Source organism: Dacryopinax primogenitus (genome assembly GCF_000292625.1).
Source record: "Dacryopinax primogenitus strain DJM-731 SS1 chromosome Unknown DACRYscaffold_9, whole genome shotgun sequence".
NCBI classification, from domain to species: domain Eukaryota; kingdom Fungi; phylum Basidiomycota; class Dacrymycetes; order Dacrymycetales; family Dacrymycetaceae; genus Dacryopinax; species Dacryopinax primogenitus.
The window spans coordinates 597,291-624,738 of NW_024467206.1; the positions used below are offsets into that span (position 1 = coordinate 597,291).

A 27,448-nucleotide genomic window follows, 5' to 3' on the forward strand; every position below is an offset into this window, starting at 1 on the left:
AGGTCTACTCCACTTCCTTGTTGCCTGCTTAGACTCTTGGCACTCTTAGGTGAGCAGACTTAGTCAGCCTGTGTTGCCCTATCACTGGGGTGCATTGTCTGCATTGTGAGGGTCTGTAGTGCCATGCAACTGTCTCCAAGGGTCCAAATAACCAAGTCTGACACACCCCACCAAAGGTGGGGTTGTTCAGCACTGAAGTTCATGACTGATAGCTGGTGAAATACTTGCCAGTAAGTTGTATTCTTCATACACTTGCTGAAGCATGCTTGGATACATTCAGCAGGATGTTACTATGGTTTGAGACATACTCACCTGAGATCAATCTTAGGATTGTTTGGCAGGCCAAAAGCTGTGTTCTGGGAAGGGATGATTATGACATGATGGATATAAGTGTCAGCATGATATACATAGAAGCCCAAATATAAGGGAAGAAGCATAATGATATTCCTCCCACTACCCCTCCTCATCACTAAGCATTTAAGCAGACAGGATCATAACTGTCATCCCCTGTCTGGTATAGTCAATAAATCAAGTGTAGACAAAGCTAGTGCCTTGAAGTGCAGTTCTGTGCAAAGATCAGTCCCAAAGTCATGTTTTGAGAAACTGAACTCACAATCCATGAGGATTGGCCTCATGATCATTATGAGGACCTATCTCCAAGCACCAGGACATGTGCTGGATGCAGTCCTGAATAGGCTGGTGACAAAAGAAAGTGTGGTAAACTGCCCAGACTTACTGCATTCTTTTCAGTCTCATAGCAATAAAAGTGACCCCCAGACTTGTTGCAAGAGATGGTGCCAACAATGTGTTTTCCTGGCAGTACATGCATAGCATAGTAGTGCAAAGTCACTGGGAGAGTAAGGAGGTGAGGTCATTGATAGTTGAAGAACACAGAGATTGGGAGAGGAATGTGTCAGGGGACACCCAATTTTGATCCACTGTCAACTCACAGTCAATCCCAGTTCAACCAAGGCACATATTTTGAACCCCCAAACCCTCCAAAACCTTCTGACTCACTGATCCCTACTCAAAACACCCAACCACCCTCGATCTGCATGCCAAAGACTCCTGAAAGAACAATTTGTAGCTGTACAGTTCCCAAGCCACTTTCTTTGCTTCCATATTACTTCCACCCCTCTAGTATATAATCCTGCCTCTGCCCATTACCACTTCCCTTTAGATCTGATGTCTTCAAGAAATTGCCATGATCAAACATTTCTAGTCATCAGTTTGTATTGTTTTGATAGCTTTCTGTTGCTCTCAGATACCTTTCAACTCTTTGGCCTCTGCTTAACTGTCTGGAATTTATCTGATTTCAAAACCTCTGCTTTGATCCTCACTAAACCCCTAAACCCCCTGACTTTCTGGACTATCTGTCAATTCTCCCAAATCTCCTTTCAATCTCTTCTTATCTCTGTTCAGAGTTCTCGATTCATCAGCCTTGCTAGATTCTGTTGCCCTCACAGAATGGGAGATACTCACAAGAGCCTGCTTACTCCTGTCTAATCTTGCTCAAGCCCAGATGGGGTGGATGCAAAAAAGTTTTGTGGTGGTTAGCCTCCATCCCAAAAGTTTGGTCCCAAAATGCCCCAAGCAATCCCTCATTATTCATGTCAAAGATGCCAATCATACTGCCTTGATATTGTAGCTGTGTGAGATGGGGGATATTTCAGATCTGGCAGGCTTCTGAGAAAAGGCAGTATATGCAGGAATATCCAATAGAAGCAGGTAGACATGGGTAGATACCATTAGAAGCTGCAAAGACCAGGTACATACTCATAGAAGTCAGGACAAGCCCAGGATGACCCCGTGAAAGGACCCTATAGGCAGGATATGCCAGGACCTTTTGCCTCCGCTACTGTTGCTTCATCACTTTGTCCAGGATAGTATGTCGTAGAATACCAATCTTTCATCGGGAGCTACCGGCCGGTTGAGTTTGACATCAACATATTTCATTATTGTAGGAAATCATTATAAGTCGTTATAGCCTCAGTAGCTTGGTTATTTACAGTTAATACTCCGACCAGTGTCTCTCAACCGGTTCTCGCTCCCTCATCATTTGAAGGACGATTCCTGCAAAAATCGCAACAACACACAACAAAGCTGTCGAATAGAAATACGTTTGAGACGTCTTCGCTCGTTCCTTAGTACGCGGCGGAGTGTTGACCTGAGCCATCGTGATATGAGAAGGGATGTCGGCATCGGCAAGTGCCTGGAGCCTCGACAACAGCACGCGATCCGCCTCTGCTGTTTCCCTCAACAAGTGGTCTTTCCTGCGGGATATCTCTGTCGCAGTCGGCATTCTTCGTGTTTCTTGGATATCTTCGATGACATCCGAATCAGAATCAAGGCTGGAACTTGGGTGGTGAGGGGCCAGAGAGGGTTCGTAGTCTAGCGAAGGCAAGTAGAACGGGATCCCTTGTTTTGTGGCCGCAATGCGGTGGGTCTTGTCATTGAACTGATATCTCATCCATCATCTGCCGGAATTTATTGACAAGAAGAGACGTACGATCTTTTTCAGGGAGGAATCGCTCCATTTACGCTTCTTCGTAGGGTTGAGTAGCAAAGTCCGGACTTCGATCGTCGATGTCCGGCCGAGGAATTCGAGAAATTCGGGTTCAACGTTCCTGAGCTTAAGTTGCACTATCTCCTTATTAGACATGCTTCCAGAGGTGAAGTTATCAACCTACCGGTGATGTCGGCCGTGCACATAGGATGAATGACACCAACCCGAGGGGAGAGAGAAATTATGCGTGAATACTGATCGAGCATATGTGTAGGGAAACAGTTGTGTTCGACTTTCAGTTTTTTGCGTTGCTAGGGAAGTCCATCAGCCTTCTATTAATCACGATGTAGACTACTTACCTCTTCATTAGCAGAATGGTATAGCTTGAAAGCAGTGGGCTTGTTATTGCTGTGATTTGTCAGTCGCAGCTGGAGAATGAGCTTGGGTTGATCTGTCGCTCATATATGTCAGCTGCATGCACTCCTTAACCGCATGCCTACCTCGAATTACGGTGAAATCTAGCACTCCCGACTGGCACATGATCTCCCTCGACCTTTCCCCGGATACCGGCACTTCCGCGTCCTTCCGCACTTGCACAGAGGAATTGCCACCACCCCTAGCACCTAGTTTCGTTCTCGGAAGCGGGGCACGCGCAGCGCGGGAAGCAGCGCTTAGCTCGTCCAGAACCCGCTCATCGTCCGTTGTAATATAGTGTTGGTCGGCAGAGAGCATCGACGCAAAGGGATGAGCTTCCCATGCTGGGCGCAGTCCAGGAATGAGGAGATTCAAAGGAGGGAGTGCGGGACTCCCAGAGTGGGAGGAAGCGACCGAGATTACTTCAGCGCGGGCATCTTCGATTGGCATGAGGGTGGTATCCCCGGATCCGGGTGGGATGAGGGGACAATCCTCCCCATGTTCAGACGGCTCTGAGGTGTCTTGCTCTTCTCTTGATCCAGAGGCGGAACTGGAGTAGCTGGGTGTGAGAGAGGGGGTTGCTTGGATTTTTTGGCCGATATCTGGAGCTGAGACGAACAGACCAAAGGATTCCACTGAGTTCAAAGGATGAGATGGTTCGGGTACGTTACGAGGTGTTGGGATCGAGGAACGCGCATCACCGGGGGTCGGAGGATGCGAGCTGATAGTGTTCGATTCGGGGGGGACATGTATCCAGGAATTGTTGGAGCCGGAGGAGACTGACTGGAGCAGATACGAAGGCGTAGACTGCGCCACGTCCGCATCTGCGGTGTGCGAGTCTCCTCTTGTGCCAGTCAAAACGAACGATCCACAGGGGAGAGGCGCTGGTGAGAAATGGGGAGCCTCGGGGAACTTGAGGAGTAGAGAATTGAGTCTGGAGGAGGTGAGAGAGTGAGTCGAGGAGAGCATAGATGGGTTCGGTCCATCGTGAGTTGGGTGCTGGTGGGGAGATTGCGCAAAATGAGAGTCGGTGGGTTTTCTAGCTGCTGGGAGGATGCGTTGAGACATCAAAGCCCTTTGAGACAGTAAGCTATGTCGCAGGGGCGGGGTGTCGATACAAGAGAGGGAAGAGTTGACCAGCAGTTAGAACGCGAGGAATAGTAAGCAACAAAGCAGCGCTCGAGTCCCGAAAGCTGAACGAGAATTACTAGAACTTGGCAAACAAACAGCTCGTAGACAGCAAGGTTTGACACTGGATACCAGGACGTTACAGGAGAGAGAGCAGTCTGAGACGACACGGTGCAATGAAAAACCAAGTCTTATACCACGTGGGACATTTTGTTTGGCTTCCAGTTCTACAATCCATTGAAACCCTGTCGAGAGGCTGATCTGCCATGTCTCTATAGCTACAGTGCAACGTAGAATTTGAGGAGTCGACTCTGATGGAGAGAACAAAAGTTACTATCGTGTACATTGTGGGCGGAAGCAGCGTGACATCAGCCGATCGGTGCCGAACAGCACGCTAATCGCCGATCCCTTCCCCGAACGATCCATTCAACTCCAGAGGTCTCATTTACAAAATGCCGCCCAAAGCGAAGCTGTCCACTCCCCTTCAGCCCATACAACGTGATCCCTCCATTGCCGGCGTCGCCACAGTCGGCGTACTCCTGTTTGCTTTGGGAGGCGCTGCGTGGTTCACATGGCTCAGTCCGTTAATGTCGAGATTTGGCATGGTACCTTGGAGGTATGCGGAGAGCTTCAACAATGGGAGGTGTGAAGAGATCGAGGGTGCGCTATATCCTGGTTTTTCTATGCCTGAACTCTGTTGACTGACATGGTTGGCAGGGCTCGACTCATGTGAAAGTACGCGAGAACCGCACTGATGCGAATGGACGCGCTAACATCAATCAGAGGTGATCTGGCACTCGCCCAGCAACACCCTCTACCTCGCATGCTCCTCCCTAGAGTCCCGACTAGGTTGGACTCCCTTCATGGATCATCTTGACTCTTCGAAGCGGTCTGCTACTGATAGCTTCTTCACCTACCAGCCCTCCACAGGCACCGTGACAAAGCTCGAGATCGAAGGCTACCCTTATCCGGGTATGGGGATAAGCATGCATGGGTTTTCACTCGTTCCGGCGGAGGGTGAAGAGGGTTGGCTGTGGGTGTACGCAGTGAACCATCGTATTCCACGCGAAGGCGGAGCGCGTGAAAAAGGCGCAGATAGCGTCATCGAAGTCCTGAAGTTGAAGGTGGGCGAGGAACGCCTGCAGTGGGTTCGGACGATCGAAGACGGTGGGAGGGTGATCAAAACGCCGAATGATGTCCTCGGTGGGCCGACGGGCGAATGGGTGTACTTTTCCAATGAGTACGGCGAAAAACTTGGTCTGGTGCGGCTTATGTTTCTCCTTCACAAGAAAATGCAGGAGGCTGACGGCGACTGTGCCTTCGGCTCGGTAGTCGCGATCAGCAATGCGCCTCGGCCTTCCATATGGCTTCGGTTATGTCGGATTCTGTCACGTCACCTCCGGTTGTAGTGTTGCGTCTCCGCCTCTGTCCGGGCCGAACGGCCTCGCTCGTGGACGGGACGGCAAGGTGTGGGTATCTGTGAGCTACGCGGGCGACGTGGTAGCTTTTGAAGAAGTGCGAACGGGCGAGCTGAAGGAGGTGGATCGGATACCTTTAAGTGAGTAAAGCCGGATGTTGATCAAGCGTTGGGTGGCTGATCAAAGTAGATCGATATGAGGATAATCTGAGTGTGGACGAGAATGGAGATATCTTCGTTGCGAGTGCGTCTTTCCCCCATCAATCTATGTACACAGAAGGCAGTACCTAATGTCTGTCTTCCTACCCCTAGCGATACCTCGGGTAACCGATTGGAAGCATCACTTTGAGGCCGGGGGCAAAGGCCTTTCACCGTCTGGCGTGCACCGTATTCACGTCAACCAGAGTGCGCTGCACGACCCAGAGGCGAAGAGCAAGTACGCTGCCGAGCTCGTAAGTCCTCTCCTGACTCATCGAATTGAGAATCGACTGCTCATGTGGATATCAAGTTCTTTGCAGATGATGGAAGGCGAGCGAATGGGGTTACGACCGTGGAGTACTGGATGAAAGGGAGGAAGCTGTTCTTGCATGGTGCGCCGAGGTTCACTCAGCCATTTTTTCTCGTTGAAGCTTCACGCAGGTCATATTGCTCGTTATTTGACCGTGTGTACCCTTTGAATATCAAGTCGATAATAATCAAGAGAATATTTGTGAGCAGCTTGCCCGAATCATACCGCATTCCCACCCCTTGTTCGCGTACTTCCGTAAGAACGTGATCGAGTGGCTACAAAGGGTCCTAAGCAGCCGATATTTTTCCGGTTGCCTGGTTGCTCCGGTTCTGACGGTCCGCCACGGTGATACTTCGGCTTCGCGAAGCAGCTGATCCTTCGAAGAAGGTGTGGAGGTAGGCGGTTGCTCGGTGCGGTAACCAATGACAAGAGGCCATCCAGCGCGGAACACGCCGAAAGATGACAATCAACGTCTTTAGTTGACTTCGCGATCCAAGCTTGGTTGAGTACGCCTCCGTTCGCCTCGATGCCAACTGACCAATCGCAGGCTCAGTCTCGGTTCCTAGCCCGTGTCTCGCCACAAAAGTGGAACATGCGCGATTTTCGCCCCTGAGGCAGCACCCTTGAAGACTAGCTCGGCGGGGCTCCATGACAGCTTAGGGGGGCCCCGATGTCTCAGTGACGGTCTGATTTGTGATCGGTTTGTTTCTCTCGTTCAGTGATGGCAAAGTGATGCGACCCCGGGCCGAAGATGTGCCGCTGAGCTCAGGTGATTTTGGAACAGTTAACCATAAGGATTCCCACAGTCTTTCGTTGGTGGCGGGTCGAAGTTGCGCCGCTGACCTCAGGTGTTTGTCAAAACAACCACAATAATAATAAAAGTGTCATAACTAGCATTTAGAGCAGTGCAGTACGGTAGTACAGTGCTGTACGCAGAGAGGTGAATGAAGGGTCTCTGTCCAAAAAACTGCGAAGAAAATCCGGGGGACCCTTTCGTTTTACACGTTCGCCTCCAACCCCTTGGTGAACTCGACATGCTCTGAGCTGCCCTTTCCCCCGGCAAGCTCGAGACCCCTGGCACCTGCGATAAGGTCTGCCTCGGTGGTGTGACCTCCGTGCGCTTTGCCAAGCTCGGCAAACGCGACCTCCACCTCGTGCTGCTTGTCGATACCATCGAAGAGCAGTGCGCACTCCTCCAGAGACAGCCCCTTCGTCTCGGGGAAGAACAGGTACATGACAATGATGTAGACCACATCAAGGCAAACGTAGAGCAGGATGTACTTCCACCCCAAGCTGACCATGGCCACGGGATTCGCGAACGAGCTGATGTAGCCAACAACTTGCTGACCGAACTGCCACATGACGACAATCTTGGAGCGGAGAGCGAAAGTGGACATCTCCTGAATGTACGGCTCGGCGGCAGCATCGAAGATGTGAATCCAGCCTTGGAACCAGAAGACCATCACAACCACACCGTACCCGAGACCAGGCTTGGTGTAGTTGGACTCGATGATAAGTGCCGACAAAATGGTCCAAATGACCAGGGCAACAGTGCAGAGGGCCATCGGGATGATGAGAACGGGGCGGCGACCGAACTTATCGACGTAAAGGAAAGTCGACATGGCGAAAACCCACGCGCAGATGTTGACTCCGCCGTTGATAAGAAGTTGGGTCTTGCTGTTCGTAATGCCTGCGCTGTTCAAGACGAGAGGCAGGAAGTAGGAAATGAGGTTGGAACCGGTGAATTGGCGAGCCAAGGGGAAGAACAACATCATGTAGAAGCGGCGACGGGTGCCCTTTGTCTTGAAGAACTCCGACCACGAATATGCCTTGGACATGCTATCGCTCTCGATTTGAGCGTCAATTTCGGCCAGCTCAAACCTGACCAAAGGCGACTCCGTATCTCCATTCGCGTGGAACTTGACAAGCACCTCGATGGCCTTCTCACGCTGACCGGTGGCAATCAACCAACGGGGCGATTCGGGGCAGCTCAACAGAGCGAAGAATTGGAGAAGGGCGAAAACTCCTTGAAGGGCGAGCGGAAGACGCCAACTCCACGTCGTGGTGTAGGTGTAGGTCGCGTATGTCGTCCAAGCAGCGATAATGCCACCAAGCGGGTAAGAGGGCGCATACATCGTCTGAATCTGCGCACGCTGACTGGGATGGGCGAGTTCGGCGAGCATAGTGGGACTGGCAACCTGGCAAAGGCCATCTCCAAAGCCGACGAGGATACGTGCACCCAAGAACATGCCAAAGTTGGTACTTGCGGCACCGACGATGGAACCAATGACGACGATAATGCAACCAATACCGAGGGGAATGCGGCGACCAAACTTGTCGCATGCGTAGCCGGCAAAGAGGGTTGCAGCGCTTTGACCGATAGAGATACCGACGTTCAAAGCACCAAGTCGGGCTCCAGCCGGATGGCCAAAGTAGTCGGTCCAGAGGGGGAGGGATTGCAGACCGTTCAAGAGTGAGCCGTCGTAACCGCCGGTGGCTTGGGACACGACAGAGCTCAACAGTGCGAGGTTGAGCCGCCACAAGTACCAATAGTTCCACCATCCCTTGCGTTTGGGCAATACGTCGGACAAGAGGAGACCATCGTAGGTAAGACCGTGTGCACCAGATGTGTGGTGAACCATGTTGGAGGGACGTGGTAATGAAGAATGTGGCGGAGGTGAGAGAAGGCGAAGGGGCGACCGCACAGAGAAGTTACGATGTGGCACGAGGCAATCCTTATAATCCGTCGAAACCGGCAAAAAGGGGTACAGGAAGCTAGATTCCAGTCAGAGACATTTAGACAATTTTAGACATGCTGACAGGAACATTCGACGAATCCTCTCCCCACATTGCCGTTTTAGACCGGACCCTTCTCCACACTTCGGTCCGATTTAGAATGCGGGGCGACCCGAGAAGGTCTCGTGCTTCGTTCTGTAAAAGGAAACGCCTGTGGAGGGGTGGGCGGCCTTTGTGGAGGGTGGTCGGCATGCTGAAAGACGTGAGCGTGAATCCGGTGGAGGGGTCGGTTACATTTAATTGTTCCGGTTTCAATTCAGTTGAGTTCCGTGATTCCAAGCCACGGGCATACGCCCACTAAGGCGGGCAGGAACCGATACCTTGTTTGGTGAGATAGTCGCCAGATAGCACACGATCACCGGCACCGGCGGGGCCGTGCGGATGTGGAGAGAGAATTCCCGCCGGGAGGCGGCACCGGCAACCCTATTCTCCACTCCGAGTTTCGGACGTCTGGTCCGCTTTCCAATTGTATATAGGTAAGTTGGATCAGCCTTGATACCGCCCACTGCAAGCATTAAGCTCTCATCAACATCATGCCCATCGAGTACAAGGTCCTCACACCAGAACAGCGCCAGCATTTCCTGGAGCATGGCTGGCTCCAGATTCAAGGTGGCATGGAGCCGGAATGGATCGACAAATGGCTTGAGGACTTCTGGATCAGACTTCCCGGTGACCCTAACGACCCTACAACCTGGAAGTATGAGGACGTCGCCATGCCGAGGCATAGGGAGGTGCTCAATGAGGTCATAATGCCCAAGGCGTGGAATGCTATCCGTATGCTGACTTGCTGATGATGGCGGAAATCATATTCTGATCGTTTTACTAGTGGATATTGTTGGAGGGATTGATCGTGTTGGCCTCGTCCGAGAGCGCTACCAAGGAGATCAGTTCATTTTCAACGCGGGTTCCAGTAACAACTCGTCTGACGTGGGTGATTCACCCACGTCTTGGCAACATTTCACTAATCGTTTCTCGTGTGCATAGCATCCAATCCCGCCGCAGGAGCTCAAAGGCTGGCACACCGACAACGATTGGTATCGCCAATTCCTGGACTCGTCCGGAAACATGCTCACCGTCATCTGTCTCTTCACCGATATCAAACCCGGCGGAGGAGGAACCTGGGTCGCCGAAGATGGGCTTGCTAGCATTGTCAAGTATTTGCACGACCGTCCCGAGGGCATCGAATGGCCTTACAAGAAGGATACGTTCTACGCCCACATCCCCCAGTGCAAGAAATTCGCACAGATTGTGGGGAAGAAGGGTGATGTCGTTATTCTGCACGGACATCTGGTGAGTTCTGTTGCATCATCCATCTTATTATTTCGCTCACGTATGTGATGTAGCCCCATTGTGTTGGCAAGAACTACATTCGCGAACCACGCATCATCACCAACCCGCATGTCAACGGCAAGGAGCCTTACAACTTCAATCGGGAGGATCCCTCCGACTACTCCCTTGTCGAGCAGGTTATCCTGAATAATCTCGGTGTCAAGTCTCTCCCCGACTGGCACATCACGAGGGAGCGCAAGACGTACTATCCGCGCAACTACCAGCTCAAGGGCTCCCGTATCCCGGAGGAACTTGAGCGGATGATTGCTGCAAAGGGCGGCGATGCATCCAAGGTCGATTCGGTCCATCTGCACGCAACTGAGGCAGAGATGCGCGCGCATTTGGAAAGGAACGGGCTGAACCAGCCTTATGCCATTGAGCCATGGCTTGAGGACACGAGGCCGCCCGGGGATTATTACGCGAAGCAGATGGAGCAGATGTATGTGGGTAGGGGAACGAAGCATTCCCCTGATGGGCGTTCCCCCCCATCATAGTCTAATTGCCTGCCGTCCCCGGTAGCATTCATAGAACCATGTTGACATGGTGTGGCGGCAGTTTTCTTTCTTTCTTCATTCCGCACCTCGTCCGTGGGGGAGCAAAGCGCACAGCTCAATTCCAATTTCTATTCCTCGAATGTTTCGGTTCCGTGAGACCGACCTTGTGTCGTGTTCAGCGGTGGCAGAAGATCGGAGCGACACCGACTCAACCGCACAAATCGACGACGGCAAATCCTTACCGAAAAGAGACTAGCGATTCGGAAAATACAAAACCCATCAAATGCTGGCCAAGCCAATCATCCAACAGTCCCGACATTTGCAATGTAGTGTCGGTGGGCGGATGGACGTGTGGAGGTGGTGGGAAGGACGTAAGACAAGGCGGGGGCGTACGCCACTCACGGTTGTGCGGACCGGAGGAAAAGACCGGGGTTTCTCCCCAGTTCGTTCCCCATCATCTTGTACTATGCTATCATGTAACTAATATCACTCGTCTGGGCACAGCGGATCCCCTATGGATTGGATTGCTTAGCGAGACCGAAATGACTTGTCCATCAGTCACAAACCGTCACTCGATCACCTCATGACGAGTTCGCCATGTACTTGGCCTGCTCCTTCATGCAGGCTCAGCAGGAAGTTTATCAGAGATGAGCGATCCTTGAACTACGCGATTGGTGCACGGGACAGGAAACGGAGCGTGTGGGGCAAGAGGAAAGAGAATGTTCGTATCTCACCACTCCGTTTGATGCTCTTGTTTAACCGGATGTGCAGATGATGCAAGTCGACATCCTCTAGTAGACATCCGTTGCGCTAGAGAATTCGAATTGTTGAAGAATTGCTTCATCAGTTTACGCCCGGGAGAGCCGGAGCAGTATAGCGCCTAGGTGGCCCTTGCCCTTTGACAGCACATCGCTGTGGTACGGAACTTGTCCCAACAGCCAACACATCGCCGCTGGCTTCTGTCCTGTTGCAATCCGACCTCCCACTACGCGTTATCATCGAAATGACTAGGCTGGGTCCTCAGTGTTATCGTTTCAGCTTAGTCCGGTCTGCTATCTCATCCTGCTCTTCTGCCTTGGAGCTCCCTGGTCAGAGATAGGATATACGATGCTCCCTCTGCCAAACCTATATAGTGATCTGCGGTATGCAGGCGCTATTTGGATACGACGACACCCGCTGTTTTTTGCTTCCTGGTTCTCGACGTCATGAGCACCACAACTCTCACCGTCCTGCCCCAGGGCGCCGGGTATGGCGTCGTCGTCGGGATCGACCTATTCTTTTCGGCCTTGATGTTAGGCATCACCGCTGTGTAGGGCCGATATACTTCCTTTAAGCCGAGTAATGCTGAGGGTAAAGGAGAGTCTTGCATTGGGATACCAGTGTTTCTCACCATTTTCATAGAGTTCTCAAGCGCTTCAAGAAGCGTGAAGCCGGGCCTGATTGCCGCAGGGATCGTCTCAGCCTGGACATGGGCAGCAACCCTTTTGTGTGTATTCGTAGAGCCGAATGCGCACAAGCTGACACGCATATACAAGGCAATCGTCAGCCGTAGCGTATGACTACGGCATTTCTGGACCATGGTGGTACGCATCCGGCGCAACAGTCCAAGTCCTGTTGTTCGCCATGCTCGCCGCCAAGCTAAAGATGAACGCACCAAACGCGCATACATGGCTGGAGATCGTCGGTGTCCGATGGGGAACGACCGCACATCTCATACTGATGTTCTTGGCCTGGCTACCAATATTATCATCTCATCCATGCTTATTCTCGGGGGGTCGGCGACTGTTACCGTGAGTTTCGGGGTCATTGGAACGATATGGCAGAAATTTGACGGAAATTGCTGTTAGTCGTTGACCGGGATGAACACCATCGCGGCATGCTTCCTCATACCGGCAGGCGTCGCAATATACGTCGTAGTCGGTGGCATGCGTTCTACCCTTATCTGCGACTAGTCAGCAACCTTGCTATTGTGTCGTCGATAGGCACTAACAATCCTTCAGCACACATACGAGCATTCTGTTTGCTATCATCTTCACATTCTTGTTCAGCGTATATGCCACGTCACCAAAGATTGGAAGCATCTCGAAGATGCACGAGCTTCTCACGATAGCAGCAGCAAATAATCCTGTTTCTGGAAACGCCGGCGGTTCCTACCTGACAATGCGCTCTTTGGTATGGCCTCATTTCCGAACAATAAATGGCGCTGACATGATCAGAACGGCTTGATTTTTGGCGTAATAAATATCATCGGCAACTTTGCGACCGTTTTCAACGACCAAGCCTACTGGCAGCGAGCCATCGCGTCTAGGCCGGACACTACAGTCAAAGCCTATCTCCTGGTGGCATGGCTTGGTTTTCGATCCCTTTTGGACCGGCCACAACACTAGGACTGGCAGCAGTTGCGCTGAGGGGTGATCCGGATATGAGATCTCTGAGCGCAGCCGATGTCAGCGCAGGCCTTCCAGCGCCAACAGCTGCCGCTGCTTTACTCGGGCCTGGTGGCGCAGCAGCGGTGCTCGTTCTCTTGTTTCTGGCGGTTACCTCTGCAACATCCGCAGAATTAATCGCAGTATCATCTTTGTTGACCTACGATGTCTACAAGCGATATATCAACCCTCATGCGACCGAGAAACAGATCCTCAATATGAGCCATTTGATGGTGGTGCTTTATGCTGTTGTCATGGGCTTTTGCGGTCTTATTTTCTACTACATTGGTATTTCTATGGGGTGGTTGTATCTCTTTATGGGCGCCATGCTGGGCTCTGCGGTTGTTCCGATTGCGATGTGCATAACTTGGAGTAAGGCCAACAAGACCGGATGTATGGTTGGTGCTGTCCTCGGTTTGATTCTTGGTATCATTTCCTGGGTGGGTTCTCGTAAGTTGAAACAGAACGATTACTCGCTAACAGGATGTAGCTCGTTACGACTGCCAAACTCAACAACAACGTGATCAATGTTGTGGTACGCCCATATCGCGAGCCGTGCTTGTAACATTTTGCTGATCTCACAGGCGATAGACCACAGGCGGTAAGCGTTCCGCATTGTCGCATATGTTGTTTGTATAGCTGACTTTCTGCTTAGGCAATTACCCCATGCTAACAGGAAATCTGGTCTCAATCGCTGTTGGGGGACTCGTTTCGCTAGTCTGGTCTCTCATTGTGAACCTGTTCTTTAACAAATCAGGTGGAAAGGTATAGCTGACTTGAACCCAGTGGCCAGAGAATTTTGACTTCGACATCACAAGAGCAATAAATTGTCCTGAGCCATGCGGAACCGCTAGCACAGATGAGGCAGAAAACGAAGGACCTTTCCCCGAGAAGTCGAAGGAGGGAGAAAGCCGACAGAAAGCCCTGCAGGTCGAAGAAGAGCAGGCCTACGAGACCGCGCAGAATACAGGTATCACAGGTGCCGCTGAGCTAAACCGTGCGGGATTGGCGAAGGCATATCGGTTTGCTACCTGGTGAGCAGCCTCGCTCGACTTGTCAAGGGACCATATGCTCAATCTGTCCCAGGTCTTCGGTCATCCTTGTAGGGACGAGTCAGTATAGCTTGTCTAGAAACTTACCTGTTCCTGACAGACCCTTGTTCTCGTTATCATCATACCGATGTCTCTCTTTGGGTCATCGATCGTCTATAGCGTAAACGGATTCGGGGCATGGGTGATTATCGGGTTCGTCTGGGCATTCTTGGCAGCATTCATAGTCGTCCTCTATCCACTATGGGAGTCCAGAGGCGGCCTTGCGATGGTAGCGAGAGGGATTATCAAGGTTAGCGTGTTTCAAGCACTGCCCTCCTGCACGCTGTGCTCACGCACTTTAGGACATCTATAAACCGGGCTCTGGCTTATATGTTGATACTGCAGAACGTCAGCCCTCAGCATAATTAAGTGCGGATCAAGCAGGCTGCGATACCGCCGCAGACGATGAAATATGCGATGTGAAACAATCAACTTCCCCTCCTTCAAAATCTCCTTGTTTTTCTCGGCTTTGTCTAGGTCTCGGACTCTGATGATTGACTGCCCGCGGTCGATCTAGGAATCGGACAGCCAAGACTGATCCGCCCTTAATATCCACTTTCGCTCCTGTTCCTGACTTGCGAATGTCGCTCTTGGAGAGCTTATCGTACCGATATTGTTTGCCCCGTGCGTGTGACGCAGGAATAACGTTCAGCGAAAGATGCTGTGCGCTTCTGCAACACGATAATCAACCACATGCTCCACTCAGATAGCCAGCGTTCGAAGACCCTCAGGTGGATGCCTATGGGAAACGGTTTGTGCCACAGATTCGGTGGAGCTATTGGCTGCCAGATCGCGCAAATCGCCCAGGAGCCGTCTTGGGGTCGAGACATGAACTGTTGTTGCGAATTCTCAGCAAGTATTTCGCCGGGGCTGCCGACAACTCCGACGAATGAGTCGCGTGCACCGTTGGCTATCCGGTTCCGCGACTCCGATTGGCTTCTTTACAGGGTTCCATCAGCAAGACGCGTGTGTGCAGAGTCTACGCGGTTGCTTCTTGACTTCCTATCTTGACCAAGTTCTTCATTCGATAATATCGTAGTTCGCATGGGGCTGGTATCTTATCGCTGCAGTTGTCCAACCACAAACCACCTCATTCGAAGATTTGCGCCCACTACCGAAAATACATCTCAGTGGAGCAATCATCAGACCCCGCATTTTGGGCGTTATAAGCATGTGCTCGAACTGGGGGGAAGTCATTACACTTGCTCGACCTTGCAGTAGTGCGTTGTTGTCTATTACGGTCTTGCTATTATGAGCTCTGCTGCAACTGTATTACCGCAAGGTGCGGGCTATGGTGTCGTTGTCGGGATCGGATTGTTCTTCTCGGCGCTCATGCTGGGAATTACTGCCATACAGGGCCGATATACCGCATTTAAACCAAATACCTCCGAAGGTACGTTGCTGGCATCCATGATGGGTAATTTTTGGTGCTGATAATCATGCACAGAGTTTTCTAGTGCCTCTCGAAGCGTGAAACCCGGTCTCATCGCTGCCGGCATCGTCTCCGCGTGGACATGGGCTGCGACGCTTTTGTAAGGCTTGCTCACGAAAGTGTGATCCAGATGCTGATTCTTGGCTAAGGCAATCATCTGCTGTTGCCTACGAGTATGGAATATCTGGTCCATGGTGGTATGCGTCAGGCGCGACTATTCAAGTCTTGCTGTTCGCAATGTTGGCTGCTAAGCTCAAGATGAATGCGCCAAACGCGCATACATGGCTCGAGATCGTCGGTGTGCGCTGGGGAACAACGGCACACATCATCTTGATGTTCTTTGGTCTCGCGACCAACATCATCGTGTCTTCTATGCTCATTCTCGGAGGATCTGCGACGGTCACAGTAAGTTTCTGTATATCTTAGCGAAGTGTGGAAGCCAACGTCGACGCACTAGGCTCTGACTGGCATGAACACCCTTGCGGCTTGTTTCTTGATCCCTGTCGGTGTTGCCATCTATGTCGTGGTCGGCGGCATGCGTTCGACTCTCATCTGTGACTAGTGAGTTCAAGGGCTTCTTACTCGTCTTTCCGCCTGACGCGCTCACAGTACTCACACGACCGTTCTGTTCGCCATCATCTTCACCTTTTTGTTCACTGTCTATGCAACGTCTCCCAAGATCGGAAGTATCAGCAAGATGCACGAACTGCTTACCAATGCCGCTGCCACCAGTCCTGTTTCTGGGAATGCCGGTGGATCTTACCTGACAATGCGTTCCCTTGTAAGCTACGGTTGATTGGCCTTAGACCGACACTAAATATCCCCCTCAGAACGGTCTGATCTTTGGTGTGATCAACATCATCGGCAACTTTGCGACTGTCTTCAATGATCAAGCTTACTGGCAGCGCGCTATTGCGTCTCGTCCAGAAACTACGGTCAAAGCATACTTACTGGGTGGCATGGCATGGTTCTCCATCCCTTTCGGTCTCGCGACAACTCTCGGTCTCGCCGCTGTCGCACTCAAGGGTGACCCAGACATGCTCCCGCTTTCCGCAGCGGACGTGAGCGCTGGTCTTCCTGCACCGACCGCCGCTGCAGCCCTGTTAGGCAAATCCGGCGCCGCGGCCATGCTCGTCCTTCTCTTCCTTGCCGTCACATCCGCGACGTCTGCCGAGCTGATCGCTGTCTCTTCAATCCTGACATACGACGTATACAAACGCTACGTAAACCCCGCAGCGACGGAGCGTCAGATCCTTAACATGGGCCATCACATGGTCGTATTCTTTGCCGTCGTCATGGGCTTTTGTGGCCTCATCTTCTTCTATATCGGGGTGTCGATGGGCTGGCTGTACTTGTTCATGGGCACTCTCCTCGGATCGGCAGTCGTACCAATCGCATTATGCATCACGTGGAGCAAGGCGAACAAGATTGGCTGTTTAGTCGGCGCCGTCGCCGGTCTCGTACTCGCAGTCATCTCCTGGCTTGTCGCCACTGCCAAGCTAAACGACAACGTCATCAATGTCGTCACAAGCGGGGGTAACTATCCTATGCTGACAGGTAACTTGGTCGCAATCGCTGTTGGCGGCATCATCGCCGTGGTCTGGTCGCTCATTGTTCGTCTTTCATTTTCTTGCCTGATCAGGGGCTGATTGGGAACCAGGCTCCCGAGAACTTTGACTTTGATCTCACACGAGCACTCAACAAGCCCGAAGGGGCTATCACACCAGAATACGAAGTTGAAAAGGAAGGCTCGATCGCAGAGAAGAAGAAGGCACAAGGCGGTGAGACGACCGTCCCAGTAGACAAAGAGCACGCCTACGAGTCCGCACACAAGACGGGCATCACCTCCGCTGCGGAACTGAGCCATGCCGGGCTAAAGAAAGCCTTCCGGTTCGCCGCGTGGTCTTCGGTCATCTTGGTGCGACCATCTCCACTTTGTTTTACCATGACACTGGTACTGACAGGAATCCAGACGCTCATATTCGTGATCATCATCCCCCTCTCCCTCTTCGGCTCCTCAGTAGTATACGGCGTATCCGGGTTCGGAGCCTGGGTAGTCATAGGCTTCATCTGGGCCTTCATCGCCGCGTTCATCGTCGTCCTCTACCCACTTTGGGAGTCTAGGCTGGGGATTGCCATGGTCTGTCGGGGGATTGTGAAGGATATGTTCAAGCCTGGGTCGGGCAAGTATGTGGACCCGACGGAGGAGGGGCCGGTAGTGTGATTTTTTTGGAGGGAAAGAGAAGGCTGCAACGCATTATTATGATCCTGTGATGTCGTTACGGCAGTTGGATAGTATTACTTCTTGGAATGGCATGAAATATTCACGAGCCTGGAACCCTACACGCGTCTTTGTTGGCCAACACCCAAACCACCTAAAATACCCATCCCATCGCAGTCCTAGTAGTATCCACCACTACTTTATCTCAAGAGTACAAGATGCCCGTTCCCCTCTTGCTAACCCTCACCGACTACCTCCCCTCTTCGCTCTACCTCCCCCTAGCGCTAACCCTCACGTTCCTCATCCTCGTCTACCTCTACTCTCGGGGACCCAGCAACACCCGTTTGAGGGATATGCACGGTCGTACAGTCTTAATAACCGTACGCCCTCCCTCCCTCCCTCCCCATCTACGCACGTCACTGACTGCCCCTAGGGTGGACTCACACCCCTAGGTCTGACGATCCTCGATTCCCTAGCAGCGCAAGGCGCCCACCTGATCCTGCTCGAGCCTACCCTCAGCTCCAGCGCACAGCTACTCATCCCAGTCCTGCAAGAAGCACACAAGAACCGGGAGATCCATGTTGCGGAATGCGACCTCTCTAGCGGGGGGAGTGTGAGGGAGTTTGTGGCTAGGTTTGGGAGGACGCTGACACTGGGCGAGGAGGGGAGGGTGGATGCACTGGTGCTTGTGCGGGGGTATGGATGGGCGAGTGCTCTTTCGAAAGGAGGGGGCAAACCGGAGGGAGCGTGCCGCGAGGAACTGGGCCAGTTCCACCTTTCGACGTTGTTGTTGCCTATGCTCTTGCGCGCTCAGGGCAGGGATATAAGGATCGTCAACGTCGTGAACCCTTTCTATGCTGCGGCTTTCCCTGGGTTTCCGGGGGTGCTGTTTCCTCCGAGTGGGGAGGGTGAGGGAAAGGGGAAGGCGAGAGAAGGGAAGGGGAAAGGGGAGGACAGGAAGATATCATCCTTTCAGAAAGAAGGCATCCGCAGTCTACGCAGTATCATATGGAGCGTACACCTCCAGCGGGTACTGGACGCGCTCGTCCCTCAACCTACGGAGGCGTCTCCCAGTGAGGAGGAGAAGACCTCTGAGGGTACTGATGGAGAGACGCCGTTGTTGGGGAAGGGGAGCAGGAGGAGGAGTAATATCCTCTCTGTTGCTGTATGCCCCGGGTTTAGCAGGACAGATATCGCTGCTCCATACCTGGGTGCCTTGGGTCCTGGTACAACTTTCCTCGGTCAGCTGAGGTACGACCTCCTTTACCAAAGGCTTGATGGAAGTGATTGATAATGTTTTGGGATAGGTACATCCTACTGTGGCCAATGATGTTCTTCTTGCTCAAACCTCCGAGCGCGGCGGCTGAAAGCGTCCTCTACGCACTATACGCACCGGCATCACACTCCTTCCTTCCTCCCGCAAGCTCGACCACATCCTCTTCACCCCCATCAACAGGCACCTCCAACTCCCCATCCCAACCTGTACCTGCACCCGTGCAACGCGTACAAGGAGGAGCGCTGTATAGGGAATGCAGGGTCGTCCTCCCCCCTCAAGACGTCCGTGACTGGGGCGGGGAAGCAGTAGGCAGAGGGGTGTGGGAGATGCTTGAGCGGGGCTTGAAGAGTCTGGAACAGGAGCAGGAGATGGAGAAAAAGAGCGGGAAAGGGCTAGAGACGGTGCGCGAGGAACCTGAGCCTGAGCCGGAAAAGAGCTCATGATCGTTCCCCGTTATCCTGCTGAGGATGATCCCTCAACCATCTACGCGTCACGCTCTCCATCGGACAGGCCGTGCTCTCCCTCTCCCTTTCCTTCCCCCCTCCCCCCCTGACGGAATCGACCTCCAATGCCCCGTCGTACATCTTCCCGCAGCAGTCGTAGAGGCGGAACATGTGGGCAGCACAGCGCTCTGGAGTGTAGGTATGTTTCTGCATGCAGGATTGGAGAGCGCAGGCTGGGTGTTACGAGGGTTAGTGCTTGGAGGTGGAAGGGAAGGAGGGCGTACCTTGAGCTTGACAAGGTGGATCTGAGGGCATGTTGTATACAGCAGTCGAGGAACGGTGTAAGTTACTGGTACAAGGTGTGGTGTACGAGATTGTGATGACGTCAATTGTAATACGTGGCTGTGCTATGACAATGAACCCCTTTGTGGGAATGCATCATGGCTGTTTTCCCATGCTGTTTATACGGAGCCAAGCATATGATTTGACACAGCACAGCACCGCAGTCATTATATCACCAATCAGCAATGAACCAGTCATCTCTTGTCAACCCACGAGGTTAGCGGCACAGCACGAATACTAGTGAGAAAGAGAGAAGCGCCCTCCCTCATCTAAGCAATACTCTTCCAGTACTTAGCGCGTGACCACAAATCCGACATTTTCCTCTTTCTTTTCACGCCCGTTTCCACTCGGAAGGAACTCAATCTGGAACTATAGCCAGCTCACTTATTACTCACAGTGACACGTGCATTCCGCGCCCTCCTTTCTCGCTACCACCACCATCACTGCGACTTGCACAAAGTACTGTCCAACTGGCAACGAACAAACTTATATCCTATCTATACATCTATAAATACACAGAATACCGAACATAATGTCCTACGGACAGCCTTATAACCAGCCCTACGCACAAGGCGCATACCAGCAACCCCCCTACGGCACTCCCGGTCAGTACATGTCCGCCTACCCCCCACAACATCAGCAGCAGCAACAACATGCCCGTCGGCCATCCACCAACCCTGCCTATTCCGGGCAATACCAGTACAACCAGCCCGCGGGAAGGGACGCATATGGTCGTACGGGGGGAAGAGGGTATCAGTCGGGTGCCCCACCCCCGGTCGGTGCGGACCCCCAGCTTTGGCAGTGGTTTACCGCTGTGGACGTCGATCAGAGTGGGGCTATCAGTGCCCAGGAACTGAGGCAGGCGCTGTTGAATGGGGATTGGAGTAGTGCGTCTGTTTCCTCTCTGCTATCTTTTGGCTGTTCTACGCCTTCATTACCCAGCGTCTGTGCTGTATCCCCTATCTGTGCTCTCCTGTCCCTCCTTCCCCTTCCCTTTCTCACCTCTCCCTGTCCAACTCAGTGCAGCACCATGCTAACCCCAATATGTGCGCAGACTTCGACCTCGACACGGTAAAGATGCTCATGACGCTCTTCGACGTCGACCGGAGCGGCACGATCACGTTCGACGAGTTTGCAGGTCTTTGGAAGTATATCCGTGATTGGCAGAAGTCCGTCTCCCTTCCCTCCTCCCTACCCCATGTAGGAATTCCTGCTAACGCTTCCCCAGCGTGTTCCGGCATTTTGACGCCGACCGTTCCGGGTCCATCGACGGTCGGGAACTCAAGAACGCCCTCGAGCAATTCGGCTATCGACTCACGCCCCGTATCCTCCGTCTCCTGGAGGTGAAATACGGTGCGTCTGTCTCTCCTGCCCATCCATCCCGTGCTAATGCAGTCCCTCTTTCTCCTCTTGTTCCATCCATCGTCCCTTCTGCTGAGTACGTGTCTCCCTTTTGCACCAAAAACGCAGCCCCAACCGTTGACCTCCCCCCAGCAGACCTTCTCCGGCCCACCAATTCCACTTCCACTTCCCACCCTCCCCCGGCCAACGCAGCCTCTCTCCCGCGAGGCGAGTCCCGCGTGAACCTTCTTCCGGGGATGACGTTCGACCGGTTTGTCCGCGCCTGCGTCGTCGTCAAGCACCTTACGGACGCGTTTCAGCGGATGGACGAGGATAGGGACGGCTGGGTACAGATGAACTACGAGACGTTTATGAGTGTTGTTTTGACTGCGCCTTGAGTGAGCTTGCTGGGAGTGAGGGTTGGGGGGTAAGTTATTGCCTGGGGAAACGCGGGTTTGGAAACAGGATTTGAGTGTACACGTAGGGGAAAACATGTTATTCCCCAATTGATTATTTATTGATGCGATGGCTCTCATTTGATGGTGTGACTGGGTGCGTTTGGAGCGTGCCCAGACTAGCTTACAGAGGTTGGGGAAGTACCAGGTTGTCAGTCTAGATTCTTCAACTGCCTTTCCACAACGTATCGGGATTGTGACTTGGGGCATGTCGGACAAACCATCCCCACCACTACCTCCCCTCAGGCCAATCACACCCCCCCACGACAATCTCCGCAACCCTCTCCAACCCCCTCACGTCCTCCTGCTCAAACCCCGCGATCCTCAAACAATCCAGATCCAACACACCCAGTATCCTGTTCCCCAAAAGAAGGGGCACCACAACCTCGGAATTCGTCTCCCCGTCGCAGGGTATATGACCCGGGTAGGCATGGACGTCTGGTACCAGGACGGGCTGATGCTGAAGGCAGCAGGCGGAGCAGAGGCCTCCCCCTGGTCGGGCGGGAATCAGCAGGCAGGCAGGGCGCCCTTGGAACGGTCCGAGCTTGAGGATAGTTTTTCCTGCTGATTTGAGTTTCTCCTCCCCGGAAGAAGTAGTAGTCCCAGCGGGAGAAGGCGGGAATAATCGCGAGTCGAGATAGAAGCCTGTGGGTGTTGGAAGCTGGGAAACGCGGAAAAGAGGGATAGACGTACCACACCAGTTTACAGCTCCCTCTCCCTGACCCCATGTTTCTGAGTCCCTAAACGCCCAGAACAGGAGGGCAGAAGCGTTCGACAGGTTCGTGATCTACGTCTTTGTGAGCAGGGACTGGGGAGGCAGGGACGGACGGACGACGGACCCAGGAACGCTCACCCTCGAGGAGGGCTTGGAGTTGCGTACAGAGGAGAGAGTAGAAGTCTGCTTTGTTGGCGATGCTGGAGGGAAGTCGGGTGGCCTCTACCATGGTGATTCGGTTGATGAGAAAGCAAGGCGGAATAGCTTGCAGATTGTTACATATTTCGTCTTCGGTACACCAGTGTTTGGCATTGCGCAATAGGGTCGGCTCGTGAACAACAACCAACGTGTGGAAGATCGAGAAAAACATAGGCTATTCATTTCTCGTTCTGTGTACAGATATACAAATACAGTTGTTTTACAACGCTTTTGCATGTGGTATAGGACAAGGTCAGTGATTATACTTGAATAATGTTGGGGGATTCGGACTGATCAAAGTGGTAGGAACGAATTCGGCACTTTTGTCGGAAGAATGACATCGGCAATCTTTAGATGTCCACGAGGTTCGTGATATCATCGAGTGGCAGGACCTGACCGAGTGTCCCAGTTACCGTGCCAACGGTGCCCATCAAACAACTACGGCGCTATCGACGGTGTCGGTGACCTCGCCCAGCAATCCGCCTGCCAGGCCGCCAACAGTCCCAAGGACAGAGTCGGTAACTTCTTTGAGGAGGCCGGCGACAGCCTGAGGATTCCTCACGTCAAGGAGATTGGTGGCTTCGCCAAGGACGCCATCTAGGAGGGGTGTGACGGGATCCAGGGCACCATCGACATTGGTGGTTACATCCCCAATTAACCCGCCTGCCAGGTTCACAACAGGTTCAAGGGCAGGATCAGCAGCGCCGACGGGGTTTCTTGCGCCGAGGATACCACTTGCATCGTCGAGAATGCCGTCGGCCAACTGGGTGACGGTCCCGACTGCAGACTCAACAGTGCCCTCAACAGGGCCCATCACTGTACCCAACAAGGCTTTGAGAAAGTCGCGCTTGGCCTGCTTCGAGATCTCGGTGAGCACCGAAATGCTCTCGTACGTGCTGAGAGGAAGGAGGTCGTGCAGGGGTGAGGCGGCGAGAACGGCGTCGTGGATGAGGTTGTCGAGCATGTCGCGGGGGAGGATCTCGTCGTTGCGGACACCGAAACTATCACTAAGAGAGGAAACTTCGTCAACGGCGGCGGTGATCTCGCCCTCCACGGGGGACAAGAGATCCCGCACGCCGAGGTCACCAAGGATAGCTGATGCCTCCGCCTGTAGGTCTGCCACATCATTCTCCAGAGTGGAGACGATATCGCGCTCGATGTCTCTGCGAGATGGATGCACCTCCAGACGAGACGGGGACGGAGGTTGGATGAGCTGTCCGGCCTCCGACTCCAGGCCCGAAATCAGGCCGGTGGCGGTATTGACCATGGCCCCGACGGTGTTGCTGAGCGTGCCGACAAGGCCGGAAACAAGATCGCGCGAGTAAACAGAATCGAGCGAATCGACTTCAACGATGCGCGGGGCTACTTGTACATCGACATCAGCATCGAGAGCGATTGCTGCGTCGAGGCTTATACCTGGGGTGAGGGAGAGGGCAAGCGTTTGACGCTCATGGTGAGGGAGAGGGAAGGCGAGAACGGCGGGGAGGAGGGCAGCAAGGATGAGCTGCATGGTTCTTCTTGTTCTAGGGTTGGTGGAGTAGAAAATCGCGACAGGTAACGAGTGTGGGTTGTTGAAGAGTGTCAGTAGAATGAGTGACCGAATGCGTTGATCTTGAACCGGAAGAGGGTGAACGAGCGAGGGAGGGTGTGGTCGGCAGGTGTGCTGTTTCGACGCAACTTATAACCCCCTCATGGTGACCCGTTGTATCTCTGCTCCACTGTGTACGCAAAGCGTCTTCGTGACCGATTGACTGTCGAGTAAACACGTCAACAACAACAAAGATGTCGCACGGGAATGCGGAAATCGCTGCCGGAGCCCGATTTGCAAGTCCGCAATGTGGCACACATGCCATCTGCTTAGGTATATACCCCTCTCGAGAAGATGAGGGAATGGGTTGGACGTGAGATACCCTTGAGGACTGCCGAAAGCGCCCAGCTGCCAGATGCGACCCGTCGTTCGCGTGCACATTGTTATCGAGATCTCATGACGCGCGCTTGCTAAGTGACAGGGTATGTTGCGACTGCCTCCAACCGGCACGGCGCAGTGGGTCAAGTGTCCTGCCGTGCGGATCTCCGTTTTCAAAGCGTGACAGAGAGGAGGAAGAAAGTGAGCAAGCACAAGGGACAGTCCCGAGCAAGAGCTTATTTTTCCCCACAGATGCCGGAGATGGTATGTTGGTGCTTCTATTTGCTACCGCGGAATGACGTGGCAGCCAAGACCGCCGGTAGTGTTGAATAGGGACAAACTAAAAGTCTCCAACTGATGCACGACACGCTCGGCGACCTTCCCATCCGCTGCTTGTCATGCAAGACTGGGGAGAGCAATGATGCGCTCCGCTTTCAATCATCAGTGCTCCACATGAGGAACGACAATAGACGGCCATGGGAATCATCAGCTGCTGTGATAAGCTCTGCGTCCATCTTGGGGAACCGTCCATGAAGACAGAATATACTGGTCGTAGGAGTATGTGCGAGCATTGGATTGATTCGGTCGCAGTTTCTGCATAGAAAAAAGACCATCCCTGCACGGTCTAAACACCCAAATGGAAATTCTGGTTGTTTACTCGGGCGTGTACTCATCTATTAGAATTTACCATACAGTTGAGCTCAGGACATACATATTCGCTACAGATAGCCCAGGGTATCGTGTCTGTTCATTTCGATCATAAAACCCAACGAAAGCCGCTTCCTTCTGTCCCCATCTCGTACTTCAGCACTGGTCTGTATGCTTCGTGCACCGCATCGCAGACTGGCCACACTGGCCAACGCGTCCCGCTGCATGTCATCTGATCCCAGACCGTCGAAAGACCTATAAGGTCAAACTCAGTACTTGCGCTCTTCCTCTTTCTCCGTCCTCCTCTTCCTCATCACTCCACCCCGTAGAACTGCCCCATGTCGTACTTCCCCATGTTGTTCCGCCCTGTCTGCCTCTAGCTGGGGGTCGCACGGCAGTCAGTTCCATGGCAGCCGTAGTTTGGTCGAGTTCTCGTCCAGCCGCGTCCCGGATGTGTAGCATAATGCGGCAGGCGAGAATGGCATGGACCGAGCGGAAGAGAACGACGAGGACGTCGAATAGATCGGACTGGATGGGTGTAAGCACCGAAACCCTGGCCCGTTCAAACCCATCACGTACACTCAAGTGCTCCAAAACGATGATATTCAGTACCGAGATCACTGGATGAGGTAAGCTTCTCGCTTCAAGAATACTGTGAGGGGACGACGTACCACACAGTACAGCCGAGAACAACAACCCATCCCGGTACAGCACCGAGACGAGTGCCGAATCGCCTCGTCGAATATGATCAATTCCTTTAATCGCTGTTACTGTGAATGTGACTATATTACTGCGATTAGCCGGGAAGTTGCTCAGTGGTGATGGGAACGTACATAAATCAAATACCATAATCACTACGAATCCGATGAATAGGATTCCTTGATCTCCAGCTGCGATGATGAAACACCCCTTGAGAGCTGGATCCGGGGGTAATCCGACTGCAGCGCGGACCAGATTCAGCTTTCAACACGGGGCATAGAGCAGGAAGACGGACACGTGAGGCCAGACATCCCCTTTCCCATCGTCCCGAACGTGATGCTATACACTGAAAACCAAGCGAAAGCGAGCAAAAATCCCCATGCTCGGGACCTAGACCAGATCGCCCAGGTACGCATCGCAAGAATGACTAGTAATTTGTCAGCAATCATCCAAGAGACAGGGCAGGGCTAGCGAATAGATCCCCAGAGGGTTGATGGCGGTTGACTTACTGTCCGCAATCGCGACGCCCACGACCATACTCCAAGTGCTCCATTGATAAAGGATCTGACAATCCGTCGTGCTTAGATTATTACCGAGTTGTCCTAGGAAAAACAATGGAACATGAGCGGCGCCGTACACAGGGGCGCACTGAGGCGACGTACGGGGGATGATGACGCTCGTGTCTATCAGGGCAAGGTATCGGGTGAGGAGGAAGAGCACTTTCCCCAATGACCAGGGGGAAGGCCATACATACTTCGCCTCCAGGGGAAGTGTGATGATCCAGTCATACACCTGTCCATATCATCAGCACTCTGTCATGAAGCAAAGGACATCTGGCACTTACAAAGAGGCAAAAGCTCGCGACTTTCCGGTACGATCAGCGTAGAGGAGACGGGGGCAAGATTAGGCATACCGGTGAAATACTAGGGGAAGATCAGTAGGCGATAGCGAGCAGGAGGGAGGTAGGCATACGTTAGTGATCTGCGTGTGCTGAGCATACACGATGAGTGCCGCTATCTCTGCTTGTTCATCGGTGTCCATCCCTCTGCCAGCCTGGTGTCCACTTCCAATCCGATATTCAAGAGGATATAAGTTATCCAAGAGTCGAAACGCGTGCGCCGATGAGATATAACCGTCTGATAGTCAATCCCCAGGGAACGGACCTACAGGTGTCGACGGTATCGAGGAGAGGAACACATTGGCATGATCAATTGGAGATTGGCGGTTGCCTGCGAACCCAGCTGCGAAACAGAGGGTGGGGGAAAGGGGGGAGTGCAGAGGGTGAGAAATGTGGGCAAGCCGGATGGAAAGTCCAGAAGCTGGCAGAGGGCCGAAAACTTCTTGTGGGTCCGGGTTCCTGATCGTTGCCGAGGAGAAGGGGAATATCGGTGGCTGGTTTGATGGGCAGCGTGCTATTTGTAGAACCACTGACCCTTGCTGACAGTCAGCAGCAGGGTGCCGCCGGCGATTGCTCCCAAGTTGAGGGGGAACACGATGCCGTGCGGGGTGGAACATGATCGAAAATGACGGGACCACGCGCAAGTCTATCTCCTTTGCATCATCTGACTGTAGAAAATTGTCAGTTCATCGAAAATATACAGTCCTTCAGGATCCACCTACTCCGACGTGCCGAGCTTCGCTGCTGCGCATACATGTGTTGTGC

At 53.0% G+C, this 27,448-nt stretch overlaps 10 protein-coding genes across 10 annotated transcripts; 5 read left to right on the forward strand and 5 right to left on the reverse strand.

Annotated features, from left to right (window-relative positions):
* Positions 1-2,086: 2,086 nt before the first annotated feature.
* Positions 2,087-3,371, reverse strand: DACRYDRAFT_22211 (uncharacterized protein; the record flags this gene model as incomplete). The annotated part of the gene is made up of 4 exons (XM_040772729.1): positions 2,087-2,458; positions 2,510-2,817; positions 2,866-2,957; positions 3,007-3,371. Coding segments are annotated over 3 exons (631 nt in total), but the record flags the coding sequence as incomplete, so codon positions are not given.
* A 1,129-nt stretch (positions 3,372-4,500) lies between these two features.
* Positions 4,501-6,155, forward strand: DACRYDRAFT_100132 (serum paraoxonase/arylesterase; the record flags this gene model as incomplete). Its single annotated transcript, XM_040767425.1, has 8 exons — positions 4,501-4,708; positions 4,766-4,783; positions 4,832-5,310; positions 5,381-5,606; positions 5,656-5,709; positions 5,778-5,917; positions 5,974-6,055; positions 6,105-6,155. The coding sequence occupies 8 exons, from the start codon at positions 4,501-4,503 to the stop codon at positions 6,140-6,142; spliced, it is 1,245 nt and encodes a 414-aa protein (XP_040628737.1). The 3' UTR covers positions 6,143-6,155.
* Positions 6,156-6,850: 695 nt separating this feature from the next.
* DACRYDRAFT_22239 (general substrate transporter) lies at positions 6,851-10,796 on the reverse strand. Its single transcript, XM_040772730.1, has 6 exons — positions 10,302-10,796; positions 10,191-10,241; positions 10,100-10,132; positions 9,329-10,044; positions 8,794-9,274; positions 6,851-8,748 (listed from the first exon to the last, which is right to left on the reverse strand). Exon 6 carries the CDS (start codon positions 8,613-8,615, stop codon positions 6,972-6,974), a length of 1,644 nt encoding a protein of 547 aa, XP_040628738.1. The 5' UTR covers positions 8,616-8,748; positions 8,794-9,274; positions 9,329-10,044; positions 10,100-10,132; positions 10,191-10,241; positions 10,302-10,796; the 3' UTR covers positions 6,851-6,971.
* Positions 10,797-12,936: 2,140 nt separating this feature from the next.
* Positions 12,937-14,539, forward strand: DACRYDRAFT_100134 (uncharacterized protein; the record flags this gene model as incomplete). Its single annotated transcript, XM_040767426.1, has 8 exons — positions 12,937-13,458; positions 13,509-13,553; positions 13,610-13,619; positions 13,674-13,750; positions 13,805-14,052; positions 14,105-14,120; positions 14,171-14,359; positions 14,412-14,539. 8 exons carry the CDS (start codon positions 12,937-12,939, stop codon positions 14,472-14,474), a joined length of 1,170 nt encoding a protein of 389 aa, XP_040628739.1. The 3' UTR covers positions 14,475-14,539.
* An 821-nt stretch (positions 14,540-15,360) lies between these two features.
* Positions 15,361-17,765, forward strand: DACRYDRAFT_79489 (urea transporter; the record flags this gene model as incomplete). Its single annotated transcript, XM_040776398.1, has 8 exons — positions 15,361-15,502; positions 15,557-15,641; positions 15,691-15,946; positions 15,999-16,102; positions 16,151-16,322; positions 16,372-17,154; positions 17,202-17,459; positions 17,514-17,765. 8 exons carry the CDS (start codon positions 15,361-15,363, stop codon positions 17,763-17,765), a joined length of 2,052 nt encoding a protein of 683 aa, XP_040628740.1.
* A 244-nt stretch (positions 17,766-18,009) lies between these two features.
* On the forward strand, positions 18,010-19,759 carry DACRYDRAFT_66798 (uncharacterized protein). The gene is made up of 3 exons (XM_040775827.1): positions 18,010-18,142; positions 18,196-19,013; positions 19,070-19,759. The coding sequence occupies exons 1-3, from the start codon at positions 18,116-18,118 to the stop codon at positions 19,479-19,481; spliced, it is 1,257 nt and encodes a 418-aa protein (XP_040628741.1). The 5' UTR covers positions 18,010-18,115; the 3' UTR covers positions 19,482-19,759.
* Positions 19,760-20,129: 370 nt separating this feature from the next.
* On the forward strand, positions 20,130-21,693 carry DACRYDRAFT_22296 (EF-hand). The gene is made up of 4 exons (XM_040772731.1): positions 20,130-20,710; positions 20,878-20,992; positions 21,052-21,176; positions 21,378-21,693. The coding sequence occupies exons 1-4, from the start codon at positions 20,356-20,358 to the stop codon at positions 21,560-21,562; spliced, it is 780 nt and encodes a 259-aa protein (XP_040628742.1). The 5' UTR covers positions 20,130-20,355; the 3' UTR covers positions 21,563-21,693.
* Positions 21,694-21,767: 74 nt separating this feature from the next.
* Positions 21,768-22,646, reverse strand: DACRYDRAFT_94841 (GAF domain-like protein; the record flags this gene model as incomplete). The annotated part of the gene is made up of 4 exons (XM_040777248.1): positions 21,768-22,264; positions 22,313-22,406; positions 22,459-22,556; positions 22,634-22,646. 4 exons carry the CDS (start codon positions 22,644-22,646, stop codon positions 21,852-21,854), a joined length of 618 nt encoding a protein of 205 aa, XP_040628743.1. The 3' UTR covers positions 21,768-21,851.
* A 121-nt stretch (positions 22,647-22,767) lies between these two features.
* DACRYDRAFT_100136 (uncharacterized protein) lies at positions 22,768-24,042 on the reverse strand (the record flags this gene model as incomplete). Its single annotated transcript, XM_040767427.1, has 1 exon — positions 22,768-24,042. One exon carries the CDS (start codon positions 24,040-24,042, stop codon positions 22,963-22,965), a length of 1,080 nt encoding a protein of 359 aa, XP_040628744.1. The 3' UTR covers positions 22,768-22,962.
* Positions 24,043-25,341: 1,299 nt separating this feature from the next.
* DACRYDRAFT_116284 (uncharacterized protein) lies at positions 25,342-26,911 on the reverse strand (the record flags this gene model as incomplete). The annotated part of the gene is made up of 10 exons (XM_040770172.1): positions 26,758-26,911; positions 26,699-26,708; positions 26,630-26,649; positions 26,448-26,577; positions 26,295-26,387; positions 26,081-26,212; positions 25,920-26,024; positions 25,758-25,868; positions 25,666-25,706; positions 25,342-25,614 (listed from the first exon to the last, which is right to left on the reverse strand). The coding sequence occupies exons 1-10, from the start codon at positions 26,824-26,826 to the stop codon at positions 25,342-25,344; spliced, it is 984 nt and encodes a 327-aa protein (XP_040628745.1). The 5' UTR covers positions 26,827-26,911.
* Between the last annotated feature and the right edge of the window lie 537 nt (positions 26,912-27,448).

What these genes read in the sequence shown, in the direction of transcription:
- DACRYDRAFT_66798 (XM_040775827.1), top strand. Translation starts at nt 18,116, where the DNA reads ATGCACGGTCGTACAGTCTTAATAACC. An exon ending in GTCGTACAGTCTTAATAACC is followed by an intron (nt 18,143 to 18,195) that starts GTACGCCCTCCC and finishes GACTGCCCCTAG; the next exon opens with GGTGGACTCACACCCCTAGG. An exon ending in ACTTTCCTCGGTCAGCTGAG is followed by an intron (nt 19,014 to 19,069) that starts GTACGACCTCCT and finishes GTTTTGGGATAG; the next exon opens with GTACATCCTACTGTGGCCAA.
- DACRYDRAFT_22239 (XM_040772730.1), bottom strand. Translation starts at nt 8,615, where the DNA reads ATGGTTCACCACACATCTGGTGCACACGGTCTTACCTACGATGGTCTC.
- DACRYDRAFT_22296 (XM_040772731.1), top strand. Translation starts at nt 20,356, where the DNA reads ATGTCCTACGGACAGCCTTATAACCAGCCCTACGCACAAGGCGCATAC. An exon ending in GTTGAATGGGGATTGGAGTA is followed by an intron (nt 20,711 to 20,877) that starts GTGCGTCTGTTT and finishes ATATGTGCGCAG; the next exon opens with ACTTCGACCTCGACACGGTA. An exon ending in TCTCCTGGAGGTGAAATACG is followed by an intron (nt 21,177 to 21,377) that starts GTGCGTCTGTCT and finishes CGGCCAACGCAG; the next exon opens with CCTCTCTCCCGCGAGGCGAG.